Source organism: Schistosoma haematobium, chromosome ZW (assembly GCF_000699445.3).
Source record: "Schistosoma haematobium chromosome ZW, whole genome shotgun sequence".
Lineage (NCBI taxonomy): Eukaryota > Metazoa > Platyhelminthes > Trematoda > Strigeidida > Schistosomatidae > Schistosoma > Schistosoma haematobium.
In genome coordinates this window covers 61,258,201-61,279,169 of record NC_067195.1, presented here as the reverse complement: position 1 = coordinate 61,279,169, position 20,969 = coordinate 61,258,201, and the positions used below count along the sequence as shown (strand labels likewise).

The 20,969-nt window shown below is 30.6% G+C and overlaps 1 protein-coding gene across 1 annotated transcript in view; it reads right to left on the bottom strand.

Moving 5' to 3' along the window:
* The window catches only part of DNAJC12 (DnaJ sub C member 12), an 86,427-nt gene that overhangs the window by 20,688 nt on the left and 44,770 nt on the right, over window positions 1–20,969 (bottom strand). Inside the window, exon 4 of the mRNA XM_051211963.1 lies at window positions 12,052–12,096. Coding sequence (XP_051072090.1) covers window positions 12,052–12,096 — 45 coding nt within the window. The remainder of the gene's footprint in view (window positions 1–12,051; window positions 12,097–20,969) is intronic.

The following is a 20,969-nucleotide window of genomic DNA, read 5'->3' as shown; positions in this document are numbered from 1 at the left end:
GTAATTGAAATGCACATTATGAAGTACGAAGTAATAAGTAAATAAATTAGATAATATAACCTTATCATATTAAAATTAAATGGTTCTATAAAGCTTTCATATTTACAGTACTAGGGTTCATAAATTCCTGCAAATATGTAAATTATTGAACTAAATATGTATTAGTTAAGTGAATAAACATGAATTGCTCGGGAAATTATATAAAGTATTAATCAGTCAATGGAATTAAGTAAATTCATGATGTCTGATCTTTAGTATTGACAGAATTCTAGTGATGAAGTTTTGTGGTATACAATAAATCACCTTAGTCATATGAGAGGCCAGTCATGATTAAATCAACCGTTCCTTTTCCATTACCTTTGACCACTTAACTGACAGATAGGAACATAAGAATCCGTTCTGTGTGGCACGACTGATGGACACTGCCGTGATTTTTCAGAAAGATATCCTGCCTCTATGGGTTTTACTTGCTCGTCAGTTTATATCAATTCCTGAGAGGAAAATACCTGATGTCTATAAAAAATATGCACTTATCTAGAAAAAGTCAAATGGTATATTATACTCATAACCAGTCTTTCGTCTATGCAAAAGTAACCAATATCATGTTTCTCCAGTCTTTATAAGGTTGGTTGAATTCTATCGATCCAATTGGAATGTAGCCATTAATCTAAATGACTTGACATTGCATGCTTGATGTTTCGCTATTAAGTAATTAAAAGTAGTTGACAGGAAACCTTGAGGCCAGGTTTTGTATCTGTTATCACTCGTCACTAAGACATACCTGGTTTTAACCCCTTTGAATCACTCATTAAATACTAAACATACATATATTTGATATGTTGATTTTTATTTGCTATAATATAAAGAGAAAAAAATCACACTTTGTATTTCATTCTTTTCACATCAGTTATATTACAATAGAACGATAATTACTCTTCTCATCTAAAAGATGTTTGCAGAGTTAAATTCTTTCTCACAAAGCATATATAATTTCTTAGTTGTTATTGTGTAAATGAACGGAACAAGACTTACTCAATTAATTTCTCTTTCAAACACATTTATCACTAAACATCTTCATTCTTATAGTTGTGTTATAATTTCAGCTAAGACTATTGGATAGTCTTATTGGTCACTATAAAAAGAAAGTTCTAAGTATCTATGATAAATACTCCGAATTGAAGTTAATACAATAAAACTACTCACTATCAAATAAACTTGCTTCCTTGTTTTTATCCCTTTTTTTGTTACAAATATCCTGCTTACTTATTTATTTACTTTTGATCAACTTCAATAGTTAAAGTGTGAAGATGTTTATTTTTTTTGGGGGGAGGTACTATTTTCAAGAGGAGAAATAAGAATTCCTCATCAGTGTGTTTCACTTCTTTTCTTTTTCAGCAAAAAATTCAATCAGTTTTATTATTAAATAATTTGAATCATTAAATTCTACTCTGTTCATTACCCTTTTTTTTCTTTGTTCACTTTCTTCATACACACAAGAGTCTTTTGTTATATTACTTACAATAAATGTATAAGTAGTAAGTTATTTCAGACTAAAGTGGATCAAATAAAATAATCAATTAGATTTTCATTGACAAAGTGAGTCGTTTTTTTTCTTTCGTTAGCTCATTCATTTTTATTTATTATTCCGATACACGGAGAAGAAAACAAGTGTATTGGAGGCGTGAAAAGTAACACTATGGAGAAATTTATTTCTGATATTTACTACTAATAATATATTTGTATACATCGATTTACTAATCAGTTCGATGGAGGTAGTGTCGTTGTGTACATGTGTGCCAATTACGTATGTTGGAGGATAATAGAATAATATACAGTTATATGGGTTAGCTCTTAAGTGTATATATTGTTCGTATAGAATATCACAATGACAAATATTCAGAGAACAATATAATGGCAATATTTACTAATGAAAAAAATTGAAAAAAAAGAAGTGATAAGTAGTAATGTAATTTGTTTTGTTCAATTCCCTTGAGAAAAAAAAGAGATGAAAAATAATTATGTGCTGGTGATCTCCAATATTTCTCCTTCATATAATGAACTGGCTTGTCATCAGACAAAAACCAGCTGTGATAAATTTAACATAACTGAAGTAACTCAATCCTGACTAGACGATACTTGTATCTAATTGATCAATTAGATCATTTTCAACAAAGAAAAAATAACACAATTTGTTGTTTTTACTCTGATTCAATTTTCAAGGGGTCAAGTTTTATGAAATTAGATGATTACTGTATGTTTTCACCTAAATCCTGTTTCATTTCCTTTGTTCTTATTTAAACATCTTTCAGATTTATTTAAGAAATTAGGTAATTTTGTTGAGGTGATCATACAAAAAAAAACCCAATGAACCGTCTACTTTGACAAAGTACAATTTAGGAATTGTTTCATTTTACTTACATATCAGTAGAGAGTTTGCTAAATTATCTGTTTAAAAAAAACGAACCCTGTGTATTCTCTGTTATTAGACTTAGTCATGTACATGAAAAACAAATGGTGTAGCCAGAAGGTTCATTCACAACTTAATCTGGCTATATATATATATATATATATATATATATATATATATATATATATAATTAGGACGAATGTTTGATAAGTAGTTGAACTAACTAAGCCCATCAAATAATATTTTTGTTTAAGTCTAATTACACATAATAAAGTCAACAGAAAAAGATACTGCATTCATAATTCCAGTAAGTCTTTTTATAGTTCTATTGATCCTTGTGGAAAACTAATTTGGTCTATTTGGCTATGGTTTTTGTCACAGGTAAAATGATAATAGTTTCTTTTGAAGAAAACACGTATTGCATTTTTTGTAACCCTCTGATAATGAAAGAAATGATCGTCATCTTTCCATTTTTCTCCATGCGAATCAACAAATTTATGGCGTAAATAACAAATTGACATTTCATTCTTTTAAATAATTATGAAACTCAACTTTGTCTGCCTTAATTTCTTTTTCTTCAATTATTACCTAAATGACGACAAATTAGTAATGGGAAAATCATCAAAGTACACTATGGAAAAGTTTGAAACAGAAGGTGATGACAGATAGTTATTACTCGAATTATATTTTTGTACTAAAGAAGGTGACAAAAAAATTGGATTTTAAATATGCTTATCCATGTATACATATTCATGTACGTGTGTTTTGGTAAAACAACTTATGGCTAGAATCAATTTTCCAACACTAATATCACTTAAGCGTCATTATGTGAAACATGAATAAGAGTAAAATTAGCCATATAAACTGAAAAACTTTTATAACTAAAAGTTCTACATTTAAAGGGAATAATGAAGGTAGACAAATAATGAAAGAAGCATCATTTTCGTAAAGTTTTCCTCTAATTTAAATGTTTATTTTTCAGACTGAAGAGAACAACTCTTTTTTCTTCTAATAATTCTACGTCCAACATGTACCATATTGAATGTGTTAAAATTTATTTAAATAAGAGATGAAATTTAAAAGGAACATTAATTTTCAATGATTGTTTAAAGCCACTTATCAGTAAGCGTATTACAACATAATAATGTTTTAGTTAACCGAAAAGCACAGTTCTATCTGTGAAGCTTTTAATTTGTGTCTTCCTTAATGAGTGACTATTCTAACTGATAAAAGGCTTTAAATCTACTCTTTTTTAGGTCATGATCTTTAAGTTTTATCGTAAGTTGTTGTTGTGAATAGATTTGATCAATGGAAATGAATCTATAACTCAGGTGAAACACATATGAACGTCATTTTCTTTCAGTTAAAAATTCATTTTACTTATACAGAAGTTGCTTGTAACTTGTCGTTAGATAGTAATCCCAAAAACTTTGTAGGGTCAGTGAAATGTCACTGAGCTATAGCCAAATCATCTGGCAGTTGAGTTACTGAATGTCGAACAGTCCGTCAATCACCGTCAAGGTCAAGGGCGACCAACGTACATCACTTAATTGCACGACATGGACTGGCCCATGTGGTGGTGCTCGCGACCTCTTCCTTATACCTACTTTTACTAAAACATTTCTATAATAACATCCTTTTGTTATACGGTTTTCAAAGCAGCTACAGTAGCTTGATATGACAGAGGAGTAATCTACGTTAGGTGCTGACTGCGAGGTGTGACTTCGAAGTCATCTGATTTGTCACACGCTTCCTGTCTAACTCGACTAGGTCCCCAATCATTCGAAATACATTACGTTAGTGATCTACAAGCTGACCAAGCAATACAGGGAATATAGGTAACTACATAGTTGTTTTATAAGAATAAAAATGAAACATTTATTTACACGAATAATTTACACAGTGTAATGTATTCAGTAATTATTGGTCGGAGAGAATTAAATTGAATTCAATCAATCTGATTTTGCTTCTTTTGCATGCTCACTTCTTTTAGAAATTGTGTAAAAGTTCCAGTACATTACTTTATATGAAATAAAATGTTTTCAGTAAATTGAACTGTTTGAAAGGTAGTTATCAGTGATTTCGGGAGGATTGAATTATATGACAAAAGAAGGTTTGATATAATCTTATTAACCTAGTTTCGTAATTAGTGAATGATAAGCATTCGTTATTAGTGCTGAAACACTTTGATAACAAATTCTAATAAGCACACTGTTTGTAACGACAATTTTTAATAAACATTTTCAAACTAAAGTCAAAACATAATATGCAGTGTTCTTGACTTAAAGTATTTGACTTAATGCACCATCCAACAGATGAAGTTTGAAAACTATTAAGAACCAAAACGCGATATATGTGTATAAGAAAATAATAGATAGAGGGAATGCACATTTGTTGGTACAAGGTACTTACATAATACATGGCCTTCAATAGTTCATTTTCATCTTTTGGTGTGTTCTGTACTCTGAACTGTCTTCTCGTCTGATCTCTAAGTGTTTTGCCAAAGCGGCATCTTCACTGTACTGAAACTCTTCACTCCGTCCGACAACTTCGAGCCCACTTTCCACAATATACTGCTTAAGAGCAATCTTGTGAGTAGCGTCTACTACATATGTTCTATGATTAGGATCACCACCAGGTGTTTGTATTTCTATAATTAACTAGTGAATCCTAAGTGGCAAAACACAAATACCTGGCGATTTTCTTTCTGGAAGTAGTCAGAATCAAGGCCGTTTAGTCAAATCTAAGTTCACAGTTTCCTATAGACTACTTCCGACTGCCCAACATCTCAATATTATGCATGAGATGTAGAGTAACTTAGAATAGTGGTTGCATTTCAACTGGTTCAACAGAATTTGATCAGCCCTAAAAAAACTAGACAAACATGACGTCGGTCACTACCAAATGCTTAACCAGTTTTAAATATCCCAGTCCTATGCGTGGATATTTACGTCATGAATAGCTCATTCATATCCTCTCAGACTAAGAAATTGGTTGACACGAGACCAAATAGGCCAGGACGCACCAGTTTCTTCAAGATTACGGGTACACCTTACTGATGAATGCCAAATAGTAAGAAAATCAGGTTCGAATTTCCTTGCCGACTATTTCAAATCATCTAATTGTTTGGTGGAGATGTTTTTAATATTATCAGTTTACAAAGAAAATCTTCAAATGAATTGTAAGTAGTCTCGTTATCCAATAATAATAAACGGTTTCCTTAGTGTTATAAACTAATCGTTTTAATAATTACAGTATAGTAAGTAACACCTAAGGATGTCTACGGAGTAAAACAGTTGGATGCTTGATATTTTTTAAAGTCTCTAACCAGGCAAGGAAATCCAGGTAACAGTGATCAATGGCAAGGTTTTATTTTCTATTGTGATTATTACTGAGCATCAAAATATTTTTATTATGGATTGATGAGTATTAGAGGCTCTCAGATTTCTACAATCCACAAATAAACTCATGTTTTAACACAAAAACATGGTTTATGGCTCTTCTGATGATTTCGAATAACTTTTTTCGACAGTTTTAAAACAAAGAGGAAACCACAGTTATCCTGTTCACTTTAAGGTATTAGTAACAATCAAGATTAAACGATTACGCTTTTGGTTGAAAAAGTGTGTCAAACCATTCACCTTCCGACCTAATTCCCTCGTTAGTTAACATTATTTTTCACTTCAATATACACTGATTTATTGCTGGAGAAAGTCATTATTCTTATTCTTATTTGAAATACTAAGAAATTTTTAACATACGATCCAACTAACCAGTTCGTCCAGTTAAATACATTTAAGGTCAGACAAAGTTGTTGTTACTATCATCATCGTTACGGCACAACCTTCAATCCTGTGATTTTCCAGTCCATAATTCATTCTATTCCAGAGTATTACATATAATATTACTAATCAAAACACATGATGTAGTCCCGTAGTACTTATTTCAGTATTCAAGAATTACAGCTTAATTTAGCCCATTGTTTATGAAATTTACAAATGGTTAACGATATACACATATTTTTCTATGGTTTCAGAACAGGGAATTATTTGATTTATATTTGGTTTAATCTATTTAGATGCTTTATGGACACTTTAAATCTGATGGTGATATTTATCACTAGTTGGGTAATTATTACCCACTAACTGGGACTTTAAGTAACTAAGTCATTTTAGTTTGAAACATTTCACCACTCTGTTTATCAGTAACTACGCAAATGATCACACTCAACGTCATTACCCTTCATGTTATGATATTGTTATGTCTCTGAGTTGGAATTCCATGGACCACGTTGTTAACCATATCGGATTTGTGATATAGCTCTATTCTCATTTAATTATACTGAGCGATTGTTATCTACTGATTCCTGATCCTAAGTAGTTATCCAGTTAACATTAATTTCCAAAGAAACCTATGATCAAAGTAAACAAATTTTCACAAATCACCTTAGTATACAATAATAATCGTGTCCTGTTTAGTCAGCTAAGTCAAGAGTGAGGCCGTAATTCATCAGAGTTATTGTATGAGGGTCTCACTAAAATTAAAGATGAATATCATTTGGATCCAAATAAAATGAATTAATAATAGTGAATCCACCTCAAGATCTAGACACCCTTGTTATTACTCCTTGTGGATTATTGGTGAACAGTGGCGAGGAGTTTTAAATAAGGACAACATAGGTGTTTAGTATCATTTGCTTTTGATTAGTCTTCAATCTGATGCCAGTTCATGATGAGAACTATCCCCAATCTGCTTTGATTTCTTTTATTTCAGCTTCAGTTAGAATTAATTTACGATAAACATTTATATTTTAGATATTAAAGCTGATTTATTGAACACACTCATGATATCTCGTGGATATAAATTGTTTTAAAAACGCCTCTTTAGTGACACAGTTACTTACAATCACTTTAGTATTAAACATTTTGTAGTACCTAGTGGATTGAGAAACAGCCTTCATTTACGTTTTCATAAAGTTATTCGTTCAAATTTATACTAAATATATCATTATAGACAAAACAAATAAAGATTAGTGGTATGTTTTGTATGTATGTTGTGGATGGCTTTTAGAAAAAACTGACGAGATCCAGTGGGACAATTTGTTTCACTATAACAGAGTTAGCCGATTTTTACTTACATAGACACATGTTATTAATCCATCAATAAAGAAACTTATAGGTTGATAAGCTTCGAAATGAAATATCATCTAATCCCTAATACATGTCTATGCACCTATCTTAGTGATAGATAATAAAAACCCTAGAAACTTTCTCGAATTGATTCTTACATTAGAAAAGTGAGATTACCACTAGTACTAAACCCAGTTTACGTACTAGAAAATCCGTGAATAACAACTAAATATCATGTTTCTTTTAGCGTGAAGATTCTGATTTCATACTACTATTGTTACTCTATTTGATATTGAGATCATGTTCACTGTGTAGATTCTCTTTAACCTTGGATGGATGCTATTTGTTGAACAGTCCCATACTAGGACGAAACGACAGTCCTGTACTTCCACGTTTTCGATGGTGGTTTAACTTAGATCGACTCATGGTTTAAATGAATCCCAAGAGTCTTTGCGACTCCACAGTGAAAATAATATATTTGCAAGTCTTTAAACGTCAGTGTCATTCGATTTAATCACCAAAAAATAACGTCCACTGTTTTGTAATTGGCAGTCGAACATTTATCAATAACGACTTTCATTTTTTCGTCCGCTGCAATAGTATATACGTCCGTAGAGTATAAAGGTTTAGTTATTTAACCATTAAGAATATCGAAAGTAAATGGGAACCGAACCTGACAATAAGTTATTCATATTCGAATTTATAGTAAAATCTGACCACATTAGGTAAACTAAGTTAAAACTTGTCAACAATGAGATATTTTCAAAAACATCAGATGGTAGTAAGCATATTACTTGGATTTTGAATAGTTTTTGTGAGGAAAATATATTCCAAATGCTAAGTATTTATAAAACTCAATAAATACTTGAAAATGGTTACTGTCTTTATTGATTCATACTTCAAATGTTCTTTCATGAGTTTAAAAAAAGATACTCAAATGAATTCAGTTATCTAATAACCGATAAGTAAATAATCATTGATAACTAAACTGAAATAAATGTGTTCGTTTATTTATTCTACTAATACTTTTGTTTATTTAATCCGGTAAGAGTGAATGGTTATTTGTTGTTGTTTGTTTTTTGCTTTACTGTAAATATATAAACGAGTAAACAAACAAACAATTCCTGAGAATTATTTCCAAGAAAAAAAGAAGTGCTTATTAGATTTACAGTAATGAACTTATTGATCATTTGTAATTGATTATTTATGGAAAAAAAACTGTAAACAAATCTTGTTGAGATCATTTATTGTTTTTTATATTTTTTTGGTAACTAGCAAGGTCACTTTATTTGGCAAAAATGTAATTGGATTTTGATAACATCCATATGATTGAACATTGTTTGCCATGATCAATTTATATACTTAATACAAAGTTTGTAGTGACTTAGTTTCGTCAATTAATCACCTTGATAACCGTTATTATATAAATGGTGTTTGGATTCAGAAGGCAATATGAAGTGGCGACTATAGTTTATTAGTGGATAGCACAGATAACAAAGTTATAAGCACATCGAGCGAATTTGGAGCAAAGAGGCTAATGTGTGTTTACAAGCGAATTTATACAAAGGGGAACCGAATCAAGGTGCAACTAAGTGAGACAAAAGCTATTAATAGGATTCGAGTACATATATACAAGGAAAAGTGGATGACTCATGAAGCGGTATTAACATTTAAGCTAGAGAGAGATATGTGCATATGTTGTCATATGTGGATCAAGCGTACACGTTTATAATAGTTTAAAATTATGATGACAGTGATCATAATAATACGAAGAAATAGATGAATTTTTACTGTCCAAATAATACCGTCTGTTAAATAAGTTAATAAAAGGGCTTAACAAAAGCCAACCATAGTCGAAACTAACCGTAGGAGAGTTGCTATAACTTCTAAAAACTTCATTTTTGTTATTTAATTTAATTAACAATCTGTAATTCTTAATCTTCAGTTTTAAAGGATCTAAGTACGTTATACTTGGTTATCCTTAAGGTTCATCAATTTGAATTTATAAGTGTAAAACATGATGAAAAGTCATTGGAAAGGAAATTCTTCATTCGTTTCATGTATGTTTGTTGTAATAAAGTAAAAATATTGAAATAGTTTATTTTTAAAAAATCTTGTTTGATTGTTTAGTATTTAAGTATACTATGATTGGAACTGAATTCTCATATAGGTCGGACTTGGTTATATGACAACAATTCCTAATTTGTATTATATTGTTTAGTTTTCCAAAGTAATCAGCAGCTACCACGAGAATCATAAACTTGTAATTGATTGTCATGTACTGTCATATCATATAAATGTAGTGAGTGATTTAAAGTAATAATGGTTTGAGTTCAATATAATCTTAGGTTATCTGTTTTAACAGCTAAGCCAATAGCTTTCAGTCTTCCTATTAGTGATTTCCTAATTTTTTGATGATTAGATTAACGTAAATTTTCTTCTAGTATCGCATAGATTGTTTGTTGACATCCATATTGTTTACAAGTATTATATATTGAAATTAAAAGTCTAATGAATTGCCTCAATATCCGCTTATAATCAAGTACAGTTGAGATAATAAAACAAAAAGATTTACAAAAGATTTCAACCCTGCAGTAACTCAAAAGTTATTCATTATTTTTACTTAGTAGAAAATTGTAATGAAATGTTCGATAAATGAAAATCAACGTGAGGGTTAGGTCACAGTTAGGATCATTTTTACTTTGAATCATATAGAATGTGAATACAAGAAGTTCAAAAACTACTGAATGTCAACTAGTAAATTTTAATAACACACATTAAAATTAAATAGAATACCTTGTATTGAATCTAACAATACTCTGTCGCAGTGGTGTAAGGGATATTAAAAATAAGCTTTATATCCTACCTAGTCTACTTCAGTTAGGAAGGGAGTATGACCGTAGTATTAATAGCTTTCAGATAGAAAATCCAACTACGACTTTTGGGTTTTCACGGGAAATTCAAATATCATGTATAATGAGCAGTGTGAATACCATTAAATACTACTTAGAACTATTAAAAAGGAGGTGAAAAATTATGTTTGCAACCACAGAGCAAGGTCGATATTTTCTTATATATCAGATATACTCTTTGTTAAGTGCTGTCAAGGTATCGAACATAATAAGAGTTTCGTGAAGGCTTACCTTTCAATATTTAATGTTGAATATATCTTCGAAAAAAGTGGACATGAATTCATTTAGCAAATGCAAAGTATGTATTATTTGAAATGCAGTTGTGAAGGTGGATTTTTAGTAGGGTTATTAATAATAAGTTATATTTATCTCATAAAGCTGTTAAATATATTTAGATAGTTGAGATCATGAGTCATTTGAAGCTGGACCACCATAGAAAACCTGGAAGCACTGGACGGCCGTTTCGTCCTATTATGAGACTCCTCAACATTGCTCATCCATGACCCCATCCAGCGGGATTCGAGACCAGGACCTATCAATCTCGAGCGCGAGGTCCCGCTTGGCGGGATCATGGATACGCACTACTGAGGAGTCCCATAATAGAACGAAATGGTCGTCCAGTGCTTCCAGGTTTTCTATGGTCGTCCGGCTTCAATTGACTCACTATTTCAACTAGTGAAATTACTACAATCACCATAAAAACCCCTTCAAATCTACTTAGATCAATAGATTACGAAAATTAGTTCAGCTTGACGATAGTTTCCATCACAATCTGCCAATAGCCGAGGGAACACTTCCCGATTGTTCAATATTTTATTTAAGATTACTCAGTCCATAATGTAAAACCATCTTTAGAGTTGTATATTTCATTGTTAACTCTGATGAAATATTTAAAATGTTTTCTAAAAAGAACACTATACCTAAATTGAGGCTTTTATCAGTTTTTAAGCTTTTATTATCATTCTGAATAATTTCACCAGCTCTTATATCAGTGCATCTATCTAAGCTACAAAGCTTTGTGTTATCATTTTAACGAAATTCCTGTTTTCTACTAACCTAAGTATAAATTAAGAACATTTTAAGTATAAGTATTAGATTATTTAGAAACATACATAAAGTTACATATCCATTTCATTTATTTAGCTTGACCAATTCACTTGATAAATCATGGACAGTCGTTTGAATGAGTCAAAATTATGAATTCAATATTTTCATTAGATTTACTAATCCATTTTAGATGACATAACATTAATCAAATGACTTTTGATAAACAGATTCATCTTTTTCTTTTAAAGTTATTCATTATCTATTTGTACTTTAATTCTTTCTTTTGTATGATATAACTATTAAGTGATTACATATGTATATCAAGATCAAAACCATTCGATCATCAAACTAAATATACACTTGTCTTATTCAATTTTATCAATAACAATATGACCTATCATCTCCATTATATCTTATCTTACAATGACAAATATGTTGGATGAATTAATCGATTTTATGATGTAATAAATAATGATTTTAATAAAGTGATATGTATAATAATAATAATAATAGTAATAATAATCAATGAATTGGATCAATATTCATGTTCACTTACATGTTCGATCATTGTCTTTTCTTCTATGCGCGTAATGTTCCATAGCTGAATTAGTTCAAAAATAAAATCAATTAAGTTAGTTATATAAAATGGTTTTCAGTCAGTGATAAAATTACTTTATTAGTAAAAATATTTGTTTAATAGAAACCAAACATAGAGGTGGATTGCGGAAGTAAAATCAGTTTGTTTTTTAGAAGGACCCTTATTATAAAATGATATGTTATGATGAATAACAAAAAGGTAAACATTTCATCATTGTTGGGTTTTAACCTCCTTTGGGATTGTATTGAACACCTAACTTTATTGAATAGAAATACAATGATTAAAATTTTACAACGTTACTATTTTGTAGCTCAGTGAATTGATGGGTTCATTAAAGATGTATTCAAAGAAGCACATCTATATGGTAAATGAGGTGATAAGAACCTTCACTCTGCTGTGATTTATGCATAATCTGTAACTTACATTGCAATTTTTGTGTAACTTAGTAATGTTCATTATGAAGATTCATAAATACTATTCATTACTGGGTTTGAGGGAATTGCTGTATTGGTAAGCTATTCTATCAATAAATATACGGTGTATGGTGTCGTTTGATAGTCTGATCTAGATAAAGGCATACGGTGAAGCACCACTGCTATTTAACATCCTCCTGTGCAAATTGTACTGGTCACAAATACTATACACACTTCCAAATTATCATGCTCTTGCCACTTCCGTTGTTGCATAAATATTCCCTCCATTCAAATAATGTCATTCTCTTTATTCACCAGTGATTAGGCGTACACAAAATATGGAAAGACATTTTGGCGTGTTAGTTTCATTTCGTTATAATCCACTGAAGCCATATCCCCACTTTGCTAGGCATCATAAAACTTTCGCGATGTCACAGCAAGCAAAGTGTTGCTAATCTTCGAAGTTATGAATCTGTAGACATTATCTAGAGTTTATTTTCGTTTCTTCTAATGTATTGGTTTTTCATTACTACATATAAGATGTATTTGAGTAGTATTGTACTTAAGTAGTTTTTCGAAATTTACCTAAAATGGCAAATTGTAGGTTTTTACGGTCAACGTATTCAATGGATGCTTAAGAAGTCTATCTGTTCATCATACTTACCATCCATCACTCAGAATTAACCATAGTACCTTAAATTTAGCGATACAGCATCATCACAGCAAACTGATATGCAGTAGGTAATGAATAATAGCGAACTTATTTTCTTTCTGTTAGTAGAAAAAAAAGCTATCTTTGAACTATGCAATCACTTTCCATTGTAATCTACTCTGTCCACAGATATCAATTAGCCTTTTACAAAACTTTTTAATGGTAGGTAAGTTATCTAACAAATAAAACATTGAAATCAGGTAATTTAACTTTAGTGCATTAGGCAATATAAGAATAAAACCTTTATAAAGTAGAGAGCTTGATGTGTATGTTACTACTAACATTGGTAATGTTCATAATAATTCAGTTTGTAATGGGCAATTTAAAATCTGGCAAAAATGTACATTATCCTAAGTTGTCATACTATATCAGTACGGTGAGATAAAATGAATAAGTGAAATATAAAAATAGCTGAAACAAAATTAGTATCTCTGATGCTAAAAATAAAAAAAATATAGGAGGAGAGTATGTGAAAAGGAATGGATTCCGTACATAAAACATACGAAATATTATTAAACGTTAAGACTTAGTAAGAGATATAAAGTGAATTCATTATAGTCACTTTGACTAACTGTGATTTGTCACCCGACGAATTCGACCACTGATCTTGGTTATCTCACAGAATCCAACCCGACAGTCTGCACCTAACGATACGTCTCAGTCTGATAGTCAGTAGTGATTAGAAATGATAACTTGATTAAAAATGCTAAAAAGAATCATTAAACTATCTATTAAGAAAATAAATGTTTATTATAAAATTGGGCAAAATTAACGGTGTGTTTAACCAGCCAATATTTTGTTTCATATTGTGACACTAAAAAACTGACAAGTAACTTGAATTCAAAATGGAAGGTTAGTGTAAATTTAATTGTTTGCCCATTCATGTAATCGGTGTGTTGATTAATAATTACTACATTTTACAATTAGTAATTTTGACTAATAAATAGACTTGTTCAATTTAGTCCAGTTGACTGAACCTATTAAGTATCGAATAGTCATGGCACTATACGAATACGTCATTCCTAACGACCAAATTTTATTCACATTCCGCTTAACATTAAGAGAATTATTATAAAACATAATAATAAGTGATGACCATATCACTTCACGAGTTGTTACTGTGAAGTAAAATTATATTACAATCGTAAAAAAAGGAGAAGAATGTTTCTACTGGAGACAAATTCATTTTTAATGTTACATTAGTCAAGACAATAGAGTAAAAGGCCCTTGGACCAAATTTTTTGTTGATTTAAAATGATCAGTGAGACACACTAGAGATTGAGCGTTCATGCGCGAGATCTAAGGTCCTTGGTTCCAGTCCCGCATGTGGGATCGTGGATGCGCACTGCCGAGGAGTCTCATAGTAGGACAAAACGGCCGTCCAGTGCTTCCAGGTCTTCAACGGTGGTCTAGTTTAGATCGACCCATGAATTCAACTATTAAAACAGTTTAGTATTTTAGTATTTACTATTACCAAACTTTTAGTACCAATTTTTTGAGTGACTACATTGTAAGCGTGATTGATATAATTTAATTAATTCTAGAAATAGTAATAGAAATCTTGAACTTATTGTTTACTGACCAGTTAGTACATGTTCGTCTCTCAGTGAAAGTTTTACCCACAATTGGTAAACAAATCTATGTAAGTAACTGATTTCCATAGATTGAAGTTATGATCGGTAGTCAGATAACTAATCATTCAACTAACAAATTAGACAAACACTTATATAATTATTACTGGCAGTTAACTTGCCTATTTACACTTCGTTATCATAAAAATACCGTACAATTATTCAAAGATATCTGCAATAATTTATAGTGACTTAAGATATCCTCTACTTCCTATTTCTTTGTTAATTACTAATCAGACTCCAACGACTCCTTAGTACCAGTATTCCTCAGTTTGACTTAACTTCATACCATTATATCAAAAAAATTATATGGAATTCATTATAGTGATTGAACTGCACTGAAAAATTGCTTGTTTATTAGTGTATAATACTTAATTTGTTTACAATTTAATGAGACTAGATTAATTTATCTTAAAGATTTTCGCACATTTATTGCTTAGAAGTTTGATATCTTTCATGAATGTTACAAACTGTAGATTTTTAGTAAATTTGAAGTTCTTTTCATAATAAATTCAAATCAGTTAGGAAAACATTTAAACTAAGTAATGATATCGAAGTTGGTCTACCCTTGGGAAGGCCTGTCTACAGAATTAAGAAAACTAACAAACTCTTTAGACCGTAGAACATTTTAGCTTATCTTTACTTACTGTGCATCTTTAATCTTAGATTTTTCATGTTTCATAATAAGCAATTTTAGTACAGAGAAAATCCAATCAAAATTTTATTGACCAAGCCTTCCTAACGTTATTCTGTTGTAAAATAAAACTAGTGTTCCATACATTTTGATAATCAGATATTTTTGGAAGTGAAATTAAATTTTGTTTAGGCTTTAAGTGCTCAACGTTTAAAAGCTTTTTAAGAAATTATTATGCTATTAAGTTAGAGGGATGATTAAATTCTAGTCTTTGGACGAAAAACATTTGTAAATTGTCAAATTTCACTAGAACAGATTATGTAATCGAAACAACATTACGCAATTGATAATATGGATGTCACTGTAACTAAACCTTGATATGTAACCAAATATAAATATAAAATCCCAAGCCGTTTGTGAAGATTAAACTGTCAAACTAAAGAACCCTTCAACTTTATCAGTGATGAATAACTTAGCAGCTGTCAAACAAATCAGACAGCAATGAAATGTTTATACAACAAGAAATGTTTTATAAAAATGTTAGATGTAATTTGTTTTTTTTAAACAAAACTGTGATTGCAGTTTACTCACTTTTATTAGTTGCTAAACAAAATTTATCAATTAAAAGTCCTATTTTTTTATTAAATTAACTCATTATTTCTTATCATGACAGTTTGTAGTCTATTGATATTCTAGCTGACATGCAGAGATGATTTGAAAATGAGATTCTTTCTATAGCATAGCATTCATTTTGAACTTCTAATGATGACAATGGTGATAGAGTAATTGATGAATCCCATTTACTTTAAATGAATAATTAAATCAATTAGAGATTCCAGTAAAATATACAGTGAGTAGATAACAGCTTGAAGAAGGATGTGGAACATTGAAGGTTGGTAACACATAACACTGTTAAGTTTGGAATTATAGGTTCAATTTTAAAAGAGTTGTGAGTAGATAGTGTGGAACATTAAACCAGTGGTTTGGTGAGTAGTTTATACTTAGGACCAAACATATGTTTGTTATTCCTGTTTCCCATAACAGTGTCCTCTGATGATCTTACCAACCAAACTAGTTGTGGTTTGTAATAATGAAACAATATACCCCTTTATCTCAGCGATTTATTTAAAAAATACCTGCACAGAGCTCATCTCACTCTAAGTTTTATTGCTGTCTTTTGAAAAAAACGAATTTGATAAATTGCTCGTCAACAAATGTTATTCTGTCGTGCAATATGGGAAAGATCTCATTGAGTTTGTATGTTCATGATCGTCTGATTATCCCTAGGAAACGGCTTAATGGATAATAATTTAAAACTTTCAAAAGGTTAGTTGAAACACTGAGTCACGGCTTTAAATTATACTTTATGGGAAGGACAGGTATATATTTTAGTGAAGTAAAAACACAATGGCCGAAGATTATTCGACGTGATGAACGTATACCAAATGTTGATTGATTACAAAACATAAATTCTTAAAGTCAAAAGTGAGATAATATAGATGGGAACTGATTAATCATTGTTAGTTATAAGCATTTATTGTAATACATGTGAAAGAGTTCGTAATAATTGTTCAGAAGATTTATAGCCTATAGGATTGGTAAGTGGATATTCTAGAAAAGAACATACAACCAATGAGGGTCCAGGAGTAACAAATCAGTATCACGGATTAAATATTAATAACCATAAATGTATATTGATTGATAAGGTGAAACTATCAGATTTTACGTAAGAATGTAAAAAGAGGCTTTCGAACGTATCTCAAAAAGGAGAGTATGAATTGACATGTTACAGCACAGAATATGTAATAGAGTATGCATTCCAGTTTTTTAAATAACTGATGCAACTGGAAGGATTTCACAAAATAAAAGAAATTCGTAAAATGCAGCTACACTTCCTACTATTTCATTGTCGAAATTCATAACATTTATGAGGTAGTTGTGCGTTAAATCAATTGAATATGACATGATATTAACTGACACTTACCGATTAGAATTTCTAAAGAGATAATAGAATAGAAATCTGTATAATTGATTTAATACTACTACATATTAATTGGTATATATGTAGGACATATTCACTGACTCATAAACACATATTTTATTTATACATGTATTTTCGTATAGAGGCTTCAAAGTTTATTTAATTTTCATAGTTTTCATCAAACTAATTTTAGTTAAACCACCATTGAAAACCAGCAAACACTCGTCGTGGTGTGGGACTCCTGAAAAGAGTAGATACACAACCTCATTACAAGAGATTGAACCCAAAACCTTCGGGCTTGCGTTTGAGCGTTTAAGTTTTATACCACTAATCCAGCATCCAGTGGTGTAAATGTTTAACCTCAATCAATTCGCAATATTTCGCAACCATCCTTCATTGTTTGTGGTGAGCAAGTAACGAAGATGGTTGCGAAATATCGCGAATTGATTGAGGTTAAACATTTACACCACTGGATGCTGGATTAGTGGTATAAAACCTAAACTCTCAAGCGCAAGCCCGAAGGTTTTGGGTTCGATCTCCTGTAATAGGGCTGTGTATCCACTCTCTTCAAGAGTCCTATACTAGGATGAGGATTGCCTAGTTTTCAATGGTGGTCTAACTAAAATTAGTCTCTGATGGAAACTATGAGAATATATGTTTTAATTTTATTTATTGCTAATGGAAATCATAATGGTACTATCATTTCTTCCTTGAACAAATCGTCTTTTCAGTTGACGAAACCAGGTCGTTTTCCTTTGTTGTTAGTACTTGAAAAAGTGCACATCTGTACTTTATTTGTTCCACTGGTATCACTTGTACGTTACGCAATATATCACCACTAATTCAAACACAACAAACTATATTAACCTTGAAACAAAAAAGAGGGTCATACAAAAAAGAAACTTCATAAATGAGAAAAAAACCAGTTGAAAAGAACTTATAGACAGACTCATTTTTGATAGTATGTGTATCATCATTCTTATCAGAGTTTATTTACATTGGTAACTAACTCTAAGATGATTTATCATTTATAATTTGTTCATATTCAACTCCTAATATTCAGGTTTTTTGCAAAATTATTTGAGAAAATTTCCCAAAAACAAATGTAAAAAAAGTGTTAGCAAAAAATATGAAAATCTACATTAGAAACAACAAAAACAATAAACACAAGATAGAGAGAAGTAGATTATGGAACATGATATGAAAAGAAATAAGAAAATAAATCAGTCAAGTTTCTATGTCAATAAATTTCCTTGTTTAAATCTAAAATGATATGACATCATTTCTATGCTGGTTTATGTTTAAATGATCATTTCAATGACTGAAAATGATTGTATAAAGAAAAATGAAAATGTAAGTCAAATATGAACATGTTAAACTCATTATCAAAATGAAAGTGAATAATCTATTGCTCTATTTGTATTAATTTAATGAAACTTAATTATATATATCAATCTATGTATTGGTGAATTTGACTTTTAATGGATATGATCTGTATTTCTTATTAAAGGTAATGATAAATATAACAGTCCACTTATAAAAGCAAAAGTAATGGATAAAAAAAGTTTAGGAATTAAATGATTAGAATTTGGCAAAGTATTGAAGACTATAGTACCGACAAAGTTATTTTGTGATGATTTTATATAATTTGGAGGTAGCCTTGTCATAACCTGACATCATCCAAAGAGCTAAAAAAAAAGTTAGGAGACATTCGTTTGGTGATTTGTTGTAACATGAATTCTTTCAGGAGTATACTTCTACGATTTCATGAGGAGTTGAATCTTAGACCTTGAGATCTCAAGAAGAGTATAATAATAGCTTTAAGCCACTGAATCGGCGTCCAAGGATCAAATTCAGACAATTTGTGGTATAACATAGTCATCATTTGATGTGATTGTTGTGTGACTGTTACACTCCTAGTTTCATTAAATTCACAAGTCTCAAGTTAGACCTCGAATAAGTTTGACAGTACAAATTAATGAACAGTCCTAGATTATTGAAAACAACTGTCAGATGACCCTTAATTTTCAGGTGTTCTACAGTTGACATTAGTTTGTGAAAACAACCATTTTAAAACTACTTAGCACTCCATAATTTCTACTGAGTGTTTTACGGTTGATAAAATATTTTAGATTGTGATATAGCTTCCGGTTCAAGCGGTAGATAATGTTCATAATAAGCCATCAAGTTGTCGATTATGGTATTAGTAATGTTGGGTGATGCCTAAATCGTCACAGATTCTTTGATAATAAAACAGTGCTTTCTTGATCCAATTATCTTGACTTTATTCTGAAAGATATAAGTTTAATCTATATCAATATTTTGCATTATATTAGTATTTCTGGCCTATATCATATTATGAAATATGGTCATTAGTCATAGACAATAAGCGAGTGTTTAGATAGGAAAGCTAAATTATATGGTCACTTAAGTGTAAACCCTAATTTAGTATAACCTATGAAAATCAAGAAGTCTACTGTGATACGCTGCCAAACAATCAAAGAAAAATTATTAACAAATTTATCGTGGTATTTATAAAGGTAACTTGAGCCAAAATATGTAAACACAGTCCTAGTTTGATACCGCATCAGTATATTTTTTTACCAGTGTCAAAGGTTTATTAATTTTTTTCTCACTTGGCGTCAGCAGTTTTCATCGTTGAATTTTCATGATAAAAACCATTTGCCAATCATATTTAAAATGGTGGACAACAAACAGAAGAAATCAACTAATTACCAATCGATTAACCTGTATTGTTAATTATATACATAAATACGAATTACACAAATGACTTAAATAATATAGGATTTCGTTTTACTAAGGGCGAGAAATGAAACCACCTGGGAATTTATTTCTCATACATTGCCTGTCCTTTATACAAGCAATATGTATATAAGCAAAGAAGCTTTGGAAACTTGAGTAAATTAAGGTCAAAAATATGGAAAATCTCATAAATAAAATCAGACTGCAAAACAACTGAGACCCCATCATCATTGAAGCATAACAATTTCGTAATTTGTTCGTTGTTTACCGATTTACATAATACCAATTTCTAACCAAATAATCGAAGAAAACGGATAGAATTTTTGGGAAAAATAAACTAACCAAAATAGAAAGAAATATTAATAAATAAACAGGAGTAAATGAAATAGATGTGGATTAAGTCTTTAATGTAAATTTACCGTAAAATGTTAAAAGTTCCACATTTACTTTTGACATTAGGCTGGAATAATCAAATAAAACAGGATTTCATGGTTGAACTCATGGATCGATTTAAGCTAGATCGTCATGGAAAATCCGGAAGCACTGGACGGTTGTTTCGTCTTAGCATGGGACTCCTCAGCGGTGCACATTCATGATTCAATACCCGGTGTTAGAACCCAGGACCTCTGATCTAACGCGCGAACGTACTGCTGAGAAGTCCTATAATAGGACGAAACGGCTGTCCACGCAGTCAGCTACAACGTAGAACCAGGCCCATATGTGCATCGGTCTAAATTGCCAT